At 43.8% G+C, this 12,007-nt stretch overlaps 1 protein-coding gene across 1 annotated transcript; it reads right to left on the reverse strand.

Moving 5' to 3' along the window:
- Window positions 1–136: 136 nt before the first annotated feature.
- On the reverse strand, window positions 137–10,890 carry arcn1a (archain 1a). The gene is made up of 10 exons (XM_035434088.1): window positions 10,719–10,890; window positions 7,109–7,372; window positions 6,819–6,998; window positions 4,808–5,013; window positions 3,388–3,552; window positions 2,700–2,865; window positions 2,432–2,579; window positions 1,387–1,495; window positions 700–904; window positions 137–330 (listed from the first exon to the last, which is right to left on the reverse strand). Exons 1-10 carry the CDS (start codon window positions 10,719–10,721, stop codon window positions 241–243), a joined length of 1,536 nt encoding a protein of 511 aa, XP_035289979.1. The 5' UTR covers window positions 10,722–10,890; the 3' UTR covers window positions 137–240.
- Window positions 10,891–12,007: the final 1,117 nt, after the last annotated feature.

Raw genomic sequence — 12,007 nt, forward strand, 5'->3', positions numbered from 1 at the left:
AGCACATCTCCACACAACCCTGTTCATTCTCTATACATGAATATATTTATAGTTTTCTTTTCTCATATAAAGGTATAAATACGCCATGGTGATGAGGGGGCCTTTGATGGGCAGAGTGTCCCATTGATGTACTTTATCAGAATAGGCGGACAGGCTGACAGTAATTTCTTCCGTTTTTTTTTGTTTTTCCTGCTATATATTTTCATTTTCATTTTTCCCCTTGCGTCATCATTTATTTCTTTATAGAATCTCGTATTTGTCGACCACGAATGCCGTCTCCATGGAGAACCTCACAGGGCTGTCCCCGTCTACCTGAGACACTTTGGCGACCTGGGAAGACAAACAGAAAAAAGATTACATTGTGTTTTGTACACACACGTCAGGCACACACGTCACGCACATACATCTCTCACACGTCACGCCCACACATCTCTCACACGTCACACACACACACGTCACGCCCACACATCTCTCACACGTCACACACACACACGTCACGCCCACACATCTCTCACACGTCTCACACACACACACGTCACGCCCACACATCTCTCACACGTCACACACACACACGTCACGCCCACACATCTCTCACACGTCACACACACACACGTCACGCCCACACATCTCTCACACGTCACACACACACACGTCACGCCCACACATCTCTCACACGTCACACACACACACGTCACTTGCCTGTATGTCGCAGAAGTTGCTCTTCGAGACGAAAGAGACATTGACAGGGAAGAAGTCGCTGGGCTGGCCGGCCACACTGAACTCCAGGCTGCCCGTCTTATTCTTGACATCAATGACCGGCAAGCACCACTCCAGAATGTTCCGCCGGCTGTCGTGGCGATACTCGCCGTCGAGGTCTCCGATCACTGGCGCTCCAACCCCTGAACTGCAGGGGGCGATAAGAGGAACAGAAGCGCGTTTGGCTCAGGAATACAAAGCCAGCTTAGGCGCTCTTCAGGTAACTTCACTAATGCAGTACTTTTAAATCTGTGGGGCTTCAGAGATGTTGAAGAAGTTTGCTCCACACACGTGTGAAAACCCAGGTTTTATACACTACGTAGGCAACACAAACGCTGCACTCCATAATCCATAATCATCTCTGAGGCTACAATTTAATGAGGAGTGAATTACAGACAATGCATTCACTCATTAAATGGTTCTTAGCAGGCATAAAATAAACTCTGCCGCCTATATTCATCACGATATGGCGTTTCCACAATACTGGGACACATTTCATATTGCCATTGTTTTGCATCATGAAATCTGAAGAAACAATTTTTGTCTTAAGCCAAGTTCTTAGGATCTGAAAGACAAATAGTCCCTGATAGGCCGGGCTCCTTCAGTGATGTCACACGTGCATGTACTCACGGAACAGGGATGGCGATGATGACATCATTGAGCTCCAGCCCCTCCTCCTGCAGCTCATATTCTATGTTCACATCGCAGCCGGTGCTGCTCTCCGAAGGCCAGCAGTTTACTACAGGAAAGAGCAGAAAAACACACTTGTTACAGGAGCGGACAAACCTGCAGGCGCAGGTAAACTTCAGCAGGGAAAAACAAGTGAAGTCACCCGCATCCCCAGTCGAGGTGTACAGCCATGAGACCCAACCTACATCAACACCTGCACCTCTGATCAAGCTAAACTGCTGGGAGAGCAGGAACATCAACTCTAGAGGGTCCAATATCACAGAACGCACTAAACTATCATTAATTCCACTAGTTCAGCGGCATTGTTTAAAACAAGCCCACATACAAAAGACTGTCTGGACTGCGCATCTGAAATGGGTCCTTCACACGCTGTGCTGAAATTGCACAGTAAATGAGTGTGGTCTGCTGACCCTGCTTTGTGTAGAATGCACACAGCTAGCCTCTGAACTGCCCATAAGCGTATGGGGATGGAACACTTCCTCTTCAATTACAAATGCTCCATCCCACTGCACCGCAAACCACAGCTTTAGCAGAGCAACTTCCCCCTGACCTGTCAGCTAAAGAACATGGAATTTATTGCAGGCAGCAGTACAGAGCATGGCCCTACCTCTGTACCCATGAGAAAGGTACTCCAGCAAGGTTTCTGCAGCAGATGTTCAGCTGTACAACCGGTCCCTTAAAACGTCTCTACCGGATAATGCTTTAGTAATATTAGAAGCGAGCAGCTCCTGACTGCTTTTTTTGGTGTGTCATTTCTATTATGATTTTCAGCCGTTGTTTGCTGTCAGACAGTGTCCAGAGAGGCCCAGGTCCACGCCCCAGAGCGAGTCAGTGTGTGTGGTGTGTGTGCCTGTGCGTGTGTGTTGTCTGTGTGTGCCTGTTCGAGTGTGTGTGTGTGTGTGCGTGCATGTGCCGTTTCAGTGAGATGGGCTAAGGCTGGGTTTTGTACACAGGCAGGCCTTGCTAGAGTGTGTGGAGAGCTCACTTGTGAGTGGTATGAGGGACTCGTCCGTGGTCTGTAGTCTCCACTTGAGCACACCCACATCGTTGTTCAGAGGGAAGGACTTGTCTGGGTTCTTCAGGCCAATCACAGAGTCAGCAGTGAAGAGCTTCTTGTCCACGTTGGGGTGAGTCTGTTGGGATCAGTGGGAGGAGAGATGAGGTTGGCAGACCATGACTGAACAAAACTGAACTCTACTAAGTACCACCCCCTTCCCCTGTTCCACCAATGCCGGGCCTCTGGCCCCTCCCACCTGCAGCTGGACGCCCTTCTTGTCATTGTTGTTGACGTACACACGAATCCTTCCATTCTTCTCGTCGGACACCCTGAGGGTGATCATGCCCAGCACCTCCATGTTCTGCAGGCCCCCATCACGCCCACAGGTCAAAGATATCTTCTCCTCCAACCGCATGTGCACGCTGGGACAACAGTCACGCACAACCAATTAGCTTCAGCAACCTCAGATCACATTCACCGGGCAAAATAGTTTCACAGCAACCTCAGTCACATTTGCAGCTTCATAAACCTCATTCATATCTGCACAACCAAATAGCTACAGCAACCTCAGTCACATTCACGCAACCAGACAGCTACAGCAATCTCAGTCACATTTGCATGACCAAACCATTTGTCCAGCCTCAAAAGGTGCAGAGCTATCCTGTGTAACCAGGAATCGGTTAATTTTCTCAATCACTGTGGGAGCCTTCTTTTATTAGCCCTAACCAATTAATAATGCAAAAATAAATCAAACCTGCATTATGTTAAATTCTGATTCACCACAAAATTACAGGACATGTTTTTAACAACCCTGTGTGCAGTTTCGTAGCACTGTTACAGACAGACTGGTTGGAAGGACATCTAGCACACTCTAGATCCATGTTTATATGGGATACTGTGAGCATGTTGTTAACAGCTGTGTGAAACACTGGTCTTTCGAGTACCTCTCTACATTGACCGGAGGAGGCAGGGATTTGGACGCCTCTGAGGGCCTCTTTCCTGTGCTGGGCAGGATGATATTCTCCCCTTCTGACTTCAGCTTGTCCACAAAGTCATCCACCTCCTTCCCTCGGGCTCCCAGTTTCAGAGCCTTGCTGGGGCCACTGGGCCTGTGGGAGGGCACATATGACCAACAGATCACAACAGGAACATTAAGGCTGCAGTACATAATGATTTAGCATTATGGCATTAACCTTTCTGTGATAACGCTTTGGAAACAAGCTTCCGAAACCACTCTTCAGCTTGAAATTAGGGTGAGTGAAATGGCATGGAGATATTCGAGAGCTGCTCAATATTACATATTGCACATACACACTGTATAATATTACACGCAAAATCAAAAAAGCACAACTGTGTTAAACCTGCTGTGTGAGACCAGCAATACTGACCCATAAGAGGGCTTCCGAAAAATTATATTGAATTATATTTTTCCAAAACTTTTCATTGCAGGGGCATATAACACAGTTTACCACTTACAGTAAGTTGTGCACTGCACACTGTCACAAATAGACATCCTAATTGTAGTGGTTTGAAGAAAAGTATGACAATGAAAAATAGTCCTTCAAAATCTTACAATTATTATACTACTTACACCGTATATAAGCGTACAAGCATATATCCGCAGTTTAATTACACTGCCGAAAGTATAATTATAATAAATATGAGACACATATTGCTTATACTGCAATTATACTGAATTTGAGACGTTACAATAAGCAAGTTAACATACACACATTATACTTGCAGCTGAAAATTAGTCATCACTGGTTTGAGTAATGGCCTTAGTATAAGCTACTTAAAATTTTGTTAGCACTATTGGCATAATGACATAGCTAGACATGATGGTAAAAGACCTAGCTACAGTTAAAATAGAAGTAGTGACAAAAGTAGTGACGCTTCCGTATCACCGTTACAGACAGAGCTACGTTTCCACAGCATGTTACAGACAGAGCTACGTTTCCACAGCACTGTTACAGACAGAGCTGCGTTTCCACGGCGCCGTTACAGACAGAGCTACGTTTCCACAGCACTGTTACAGACAGAACTACGTTTCCACGGCGCCGTTACAGACAGAACTGCGTTTCCACGGCTTTTACAGACAGAGCTACGTTTCCACAGCACTGTTACAGACAGAACTGCGTTTCCACGGCGCCGTTACAGACAGAACTGCGTTTCCACGGCGCCGTTACAGACAGAACTGCGTTTCCACAGCACTGTTACAGACAGAGCTACGTTTCCATGGCGCCGTTACAGACAGAACTGCGTTTCCACGGCGCCGTTACAGACAGAGCTACGTTTCCACAGCACCGTTACAGACAGAGCTGCGTTTCCATAGCACTGTAACAGAGACAGCTGCACACCGACCTAGCAGGTGCAGGTGCCACCTTGGGCTTCTCGGGCTCCATGAGAGCATCTGTGATGATGGTGGCCGAGTTGCTGCTGGTCATGCCGGAGCTGCCAAAGCCCCCAAAGCCGGGCGCTTTCTTTCCAGAACGTTCTGCGTCGCGGCGCGCCTGCTGCAACTCCTTCGCCTTCCGCCGCATCTCCGCCTTCGCCTCGCGCTCCTGGGTCTGGGGTGGGAGGGGGGACAGTAATCAATTCTCTCATAGAGGCGGTTTTAAAATATTCTTTCCTTTGACACTGAGATAGGACTTTTTATCAACTGTGTACGCTAACAATAGAGCCCAGTGGTGATGATGGTTTGTACAGTTAAGATAAAAAAATCTTCATGGGATAGTACATGTGTGCATCTGTGTTTTTACAGTACTGTACTAAAGGTCAGAGATCACCCTTTTATTTACTCCAATGAAAACAGCCACCAAGTGCAAGTTATTTGTCAGAAAATATATATATAGCAGGAAACATATATTTAACACAAAATTACACAAAAACCTCCAAAACAATACACAATATCAAATCTTTCAGCATTTACTGTGTCCATCCCTTAGCCTTTATTACAGCTTCCATTCTTTTCGGGAGACTTGCTTTGAGTTTTTCAAAGAAATCTGCAGGGATATTTTTCCATGCTTGTTGCAAACACAAAGTTCATTCACAGAAGTTTGTTGCACAGTATGCCAAGATGCTAAGATGAGTTTTATATAAAAGCAATCTCAGACTTTCCTCAAAATAGCCTCCTTCGGCTTTAATTACAATTAAATTCATTACTGGAAGTCTATCCAATCATTTTGCAAAATTGGAGTTACAAGGGTGGGAGGGAGGCAGAATTAAGTTGAGTGAAATCTTATCTACCTTAACTTTTTTTAAACCCCAGGTAGCCTAATACCTTTAGTCTGTAGTGCAAGTAAAATAGGCACTAAAGTTGCAAGAAATATGGCAAAGAAGGCGGTGTTAGGCTTAGATGCACGGGGCCAAGTAAATACTGTGGCATGAAGGCCATTCGCAGTGAGAAATTGCAAAGAAGCTTAAGATTCCCAGGTGCAGTGTTCAGTACACACACAAAAGGTTCCAGCTGATGGGCAGTAATGTTAACAGGAGAAGACCAGGAAGATGAAAAGGCAGAAAACAAATATCTTGTGTTGTCTAGCACGAGAAACCATCGTAAAACTGCATCACAACTACAGGAAGAACTCAATGCCACTAGATAAAAACCAGTTCACCAGACTACAGTGAAATGGCAAAGACGATCCGCTGGTCTGGACGTGTATCTGTGAAAAAGACCTAGCTATGTGGTGTTAACAAGAAGACCCCAGTGGGTCAAGCACCATCAACACTGGACCAAAAAGATTGGAAAAAGGCAGATGCACATCATTTTACACCAGCAAATCATAGTTTCATTGTAGTCAGGGGAACTGCTTTCTGTAGTTGTGGTGCACTTTTACAATGTTTCTTTTGCTAGATACAAGATATTTGTCTATTGCCTCTTGATATCCCTGGTCTCCTATTAACATTACTGCCTGCCAGCTAGACCCTTCCGAGTGGGTACTGAAGACTGCACCTGGAAATCTTAAGCTTCTTTGCAATTTCTCGGAGGGAATAACCTTGCCACAATATGTTTACTTGGCCCCGCACATCTAAGCCTAACACCACACACTTTGGTTTGTCATTCAATAAATATGCACACACATCATGCTTTAACAAAAAACTTATTTTCACTGTGAAGGCCTCGTTCTTGAGACAATACTGTTTACTGTAATTTTTTTAAGTCAGTACACAGGTTCCCCTCCAGGTACCTCCCATTATCCCTCCTCCTATACAAACATGAGCAAAATTACCCACAGGCCGACTCCCACAACTGTCTGTTTGCTTAATGAGTTCTTTCTGACAGTTTAATTTGGAGCCTTCAAGGCAATTGATTCTTAAGCTCTCTAGTGACACTGGGCACCCTGCAGATCAGTGCTGGGCCCTGGAGGCTTACCTCTCTGACGGCACGGAACACCTTCTCCTCATGGGAGTCCATCTCTGTGAAGGTACGGATCTGGGCCAGGTTGACGTTCTCCCTGTAGCCCAGGGCCACGATCTCGTCAAAGGCAAAGATGAGGTCAAAGCAGTGCTCCGAGATCTCGCTCTCCTCCAGGACCCTGCAGTACTCGGGGATCTGTGAAAGGGAACATCGATTCTTTACTGTGACAAATCTAGAAGCATTTTTGCTCGGATGGACCCCAACCCGACCCCTGACCCCAGCCTACTCCCCAGCTCAGCTCGTACCACACGAGAGAAGAGCCGCAGGGTCTCCAGGTCCTCCAGGATGTTGCTGTTCTTGGTGGTGATGAGCACCATGTAGAGCTTCTCCAGGGGCTGGTAGACGTAGCGGACGCTCTCCGTCTCCACGAAGGTGTGCTGCTTGCCCGTGTTCATCAGCTTGGGGAAGGCGGCCAGCAGGCCCTCAATGCGTGTCCGGGTCATCTCCACAAACTGCCGCGACACGATGGCCTTGCCCGCCTTGGTGCACACAGCCGCTGCCAACAGCACCTAGATGTGGGGGAGGAGTGCATGCAAATGTAAGACTTGTCAAAAAATGTGTTCCAATATAGAGACAGGGCAATACCAATGTCAACAGACCAACAACAACAACAACCTGAAATTCCACAGCCCCTTACACACAAGGCCGTAGTTCACCCAATACAGTCTAAAAGAAAACTAGAAATACCGCCTTGCGGTTGTATGCCTCCACCAACCAGCAGCCAGTATGGATATAAAATGTCATCACTTCATCATTTTATCATTTCATTATTCATTTTATTAGACATTTGTGTGAAATTTTGTCATAATTAGTATGAATTCTTGAGTTATGGCCAAAAACATGTTTTGTGAGGTCACAGTGACCTTGACCTTTGACCATCAAAATCTAATCAGTTCATCCTTGAGTCCAAGTGGACGATTGTGCCAAATTTTAAGAAATTCCCTCAAGGCGTTCCTGAGATACCGCGTTCACGAGTATCGGGACGGACGGACGGACAACCCGAAAACATAATGCCTCCAGCCACAGCTGTGCCGTCGCAAAGGCATAAAAACATGTTGCAAAAACCAGCTTAGGATGCGCCCCAGTAACATTTTAGGATTACAGCACGCTCCTTAGAATAGCCTATGCCCTCCACTGCATTTCTGCATTTTTTTTCAACTGCCTAAACAAATTCATGAGAACTCCCTCGGGAAAATCACCATCGTGACAGATAAAATCTTGACCAGTTCAAGCATAGCTGCAGAGATGGCAGGTCACCCGCTTTAATCATTTGGGACTTTGTCATAGAGGAGACCAGAGGTTCCATCCTCAGAGCACAGTGAGTTCCTGTCTGAACACCAGCACACAAAACTGGCGGCTACTTATAACTGGGCAAATCAACTAGGACATGTACTAACAGTAACACGTAGCCAAATGTTTTCCTCAATCATTCAGTTTTAATGTTCAGCCAAAATGACCCAACTGCACTTGCACTGTCATTGCCATTTCTTTTGCAACAATTTTTTTAAATTATTCTTTTTACATAATTCTATTTTCCTTTCTTGTTTAACTGCCAGAAATGCATAGGAATAGTCCTTAAAATAGCATTTGCAGTGCTACTGGCCAATTATTTTCACACTGTGATCATTCTGATATTTTTTAAGAAACTATTCTGGATTTTGTCCTCAGCTGACATCTTTTCACATTAATCAGTCCACTTAATTCCCCTTATTATCACCATACAGCCAGATCTTACCATTTCAATCTGATATTTACTTTTCTGCTTTTTTCGCAATCACTTCTGCTTTACAGACGGCATACACAAGAGTGGGCTACCAAAATATTACATTTGATAAATGCTTACCTTTAACATTGCATAATTCAGAACACAAGAAACAAAAATAAGGGCAAACGCTGCACCCCCAGTACCACCCCATACCAGTCACTCCTACAAGCCTCTGCACATGTGCTGCAGAGGTAGCAGGTTTGCCATGTAGCATTCTCCAAGCAGCATAGGACTGGATGTATAAGTCAATTAATTGACACCAGACAGTGCACACCAGCTATATGGCACAGTTTTTGGGACCCATTTGTCCATGTGTTGCACAGTACAATGAAGCTCATGTGTACATTACATGTCCTAGTGAACCTGTTTTTACAGGAATCCATTACTTTTTGGAATCCCATTTTGGTTCCACTGCCCAAATTGCCCGTGTACAGACCGAAAAAAACAAGAATAGAGAGAATATAAATCAAACATTTCACACTTAATTAAACATATATATATATACAATAAATATGAGGATCAAAAAAGACACAATACACCATTTGGACAGATGTACAATAAAATGCATGATTTGTGTAAGCGTGTTCATTTGTGTTAAAAAAATAAATAGGACGCCAGTATGTACTAAAGACAGTTTAGATTTGCGATGCTTTCTGTGGTGAATGAGGACACAGTTTTCACTAATGCCTTTGAAATACCACAAATTATTATGTAAAAAAAAAAGTATCCAAATAGGCAAATATCGATTCCTAAACAATGATACCTAATGACAAACTATATACAACGTTACGGCTCATAAAAAGCACGTGCAGGCAACATAAATAAACAGTTAAGTAACTTAGTCATAACAGGCTTGGCAAAATTTTAAAAACGAACAGTATGCATTCAACGCAGAAATGTCGAAAAGGTGTTATTTTCTCTGTCTAAAATAAAAATAAAAAACAGGACCGTGTTCAACACTATCACACCAGATTTAGGCATTCCATAATTCCTAAAACAGGCATTTAGCCTACTTCAACACTAACCTGAGGATGCAGGTTAACGCAACTTACTGCCCATTGCAGAAGTGTTAGGGACAATGGCATTGAAAACAAAAGTAAACTAACGTCATTCTGATAGTCATTGTTTGCATAAATAAATGAGCACAAAGGAAATATATCCCTTAATGCATATAAATTAAGCATCTTTACACAAAATACACAGAATCAGATAACGTAACTAGTTAAGCAACCCATTTTATCGTCTGCGTACAAACAGGAGACAATGACATACGCTACGAGCTAGCTAGCTAAATACCCGACTGGATAGTTAGCTTGCCGGCTAAATTAAGTTGAAGCGAAAACTCATATCTAACCAACAATAAATTGGTGCCACATCAGCTCGTCTAATGATACTACAGTACTTCTGCCGAATTTGCTCACCTTACCTGACTGTCATTCACTAGCTAGATTAGCAACAAATATAGTTGAGCTACAGCTAGCTGACTTAAATACTACTAGCTAGTAAGGTAACCACACCGGATGGTGGACACGTCTTACAATCTCATCATAACTAGCTTGCTAGATCCAACTGGCTTGCCAGTAAAAGAAAATCGCTTCCAATAAATAAACTGTACTCGCCAGTTGATCCAAACCAGCACACATACGTTTAATCACCAATATTCCAAATCACCCACAAACACAGAACGATACGTTTCTAGTTTCATTTTCCAGAAAGGCCCGCGGCTTGTTGATAATACCCATAGCACAGACCAACAGGCTAGCTTGCTAACGTCATTAGCTTACTAGCTAGCTAGCTACTAGATTCTCTGACAACAGAAATCTACTCGTACCTCATATTATAAGCCACACAACAATAATGAAACTACGAATTACAACAAGACTAAGAACTAACACAGAATAGCAACGCATCCTTAAACAACCGAATAAACAAGCTACAGTGCCCGATCGCAAAAACATCATATTGAAGCAGGAGAAATTTTGTTTTTATTTCGCTCGATGGAACCTCCAACACTGCAACCGGAACAAGATAGCTGCTTTGGTATTTTTTCACGACTTACACGATCATGCAAAAAATAAACCTGCGCTCACCATTTTCGGTCTGTGTGGTCGTTTGCGTGCTTAAGATTCCGACTGTGACAGTCCCGTATGGTATCCGTTTCTTTATGCCAATGTTTTTTAAATGATTATGCAGCCTCTGTCGAGTGTCTCCCTGACCGAAGCTTCAATATGGCAGCTGGGTACAGCCACGTCTCCAACCGGAAGTAGCTACTCTATGAGTCAAAGGGCAGGACTGAGTGAGAAATTGAACATGTGGAACGGGAAGCTGGGACTCGTATGTATGTACAGCTCACCGGATCATTTCTATTCTAATGTCTAACGCTTCCACATTCTAACATTGTACAACCGACGCTTGAATTTGGAAAAATCAAATATTAGTCAGCTACCACTGAGCCTGTCTCCGTTTAACCACAACAAATTTGCCCCATCAGCACTTGGATTTAAATGTCTATAAGCCACTACTACTGGGAATCAAAATTTATATTGGGCTGAGGCAAAACAACAGAAGTACCAATGCGATATAGATAACGTAGTGTAGAGATGTGATTTTTCTCCATGACAGATCTCCCAAAGTATACTCACTCTGACTATTATGGCATTTTCTAATACCTATCCACCACCTACAGCAGTTTGTATTAAGCATCTCACAGTATGAATGTCTGTGTGAATGGCACACATCAACCCTTCATTACTGCACACAAACTTTATTTGGAAAGGCCCAAGCAATGTTGCATGCCTACATTTATATACAGATGAGTTGTGATGTCTAACTCTCCCCTCAACCTTGATGCCATTCAGGTGATGTATTGGACTGTGGTGTGAAATGGTGTCAGTGAGCAGCATGTTCCACATTCCTTCATACAGAGGCAGAGACAAAAGAGATACAGAAGTTACCAACCACCTCGCTATTCCATATTCACTTTGTTAACCATTGATCATTCACTTCACTAATATACTACACCTGCTACCTCCTTCTATCGTACTAATTGGATTGTTTGTGCAGTTCAATAGAAAAACCTTTCCTTTTCCTGTCTCTCCCCCATCTCATCTCTTTTCATTGCTCACTAGGGCCTTTGTTCCCAGGTTGTTTCCATGTCCTATCTTCCTCATCCCCCTTCCCCCCAAATAGTTGGTGAAGAAGACAAAGCCTTATTTTCTCACTTAATTATAGGTTTTAATTATGAAAAAGTAGACAAAGGACTCAGCATAACTGCCTAGCAACCTGATGTGTAACCAGTTGTTGCAACATTAAATGATGCCATCCTGACCAACAAGAGTAATAGAATTTAAAGGGTTTGTATAAAATCCCCTGAAAAAGA

This window comes from Anguilla anguilla, chromosome 9, assembly GCF_013347855.1.
Source record: "Anguilla anguilla isolate fAngAng1 chromosome 9, fAngAng1.pri, whole genome shotgun sequence".
Taxonomy (NCBI): Eukaryota; Metazoa; Chordata; class Actinopteri; order Anguilliformes; family Anguillidae; genus Anguilla; species Anguilla anguilla.

Bases quoted from the DNA above. Each gene is read 5' to 3' on its own strand.
- arcn1a (XM_035434088.1), bottom strand. The intron at 2,866-3,387 runs GTACTCGAAAGA...CTGTTGTCCCAG, and splicing joins CCTCCGGTCAATGTAGAGAG to CGTGCACATGCGGTTGGAGG. The intron at 905-1,386 runs GTGAGTACATGC...CGCCCCCTGCAG, and splicing joins ATCATCGCCATCCCTGTTCC to TTCAGGGGTTGGAGCGCCAG.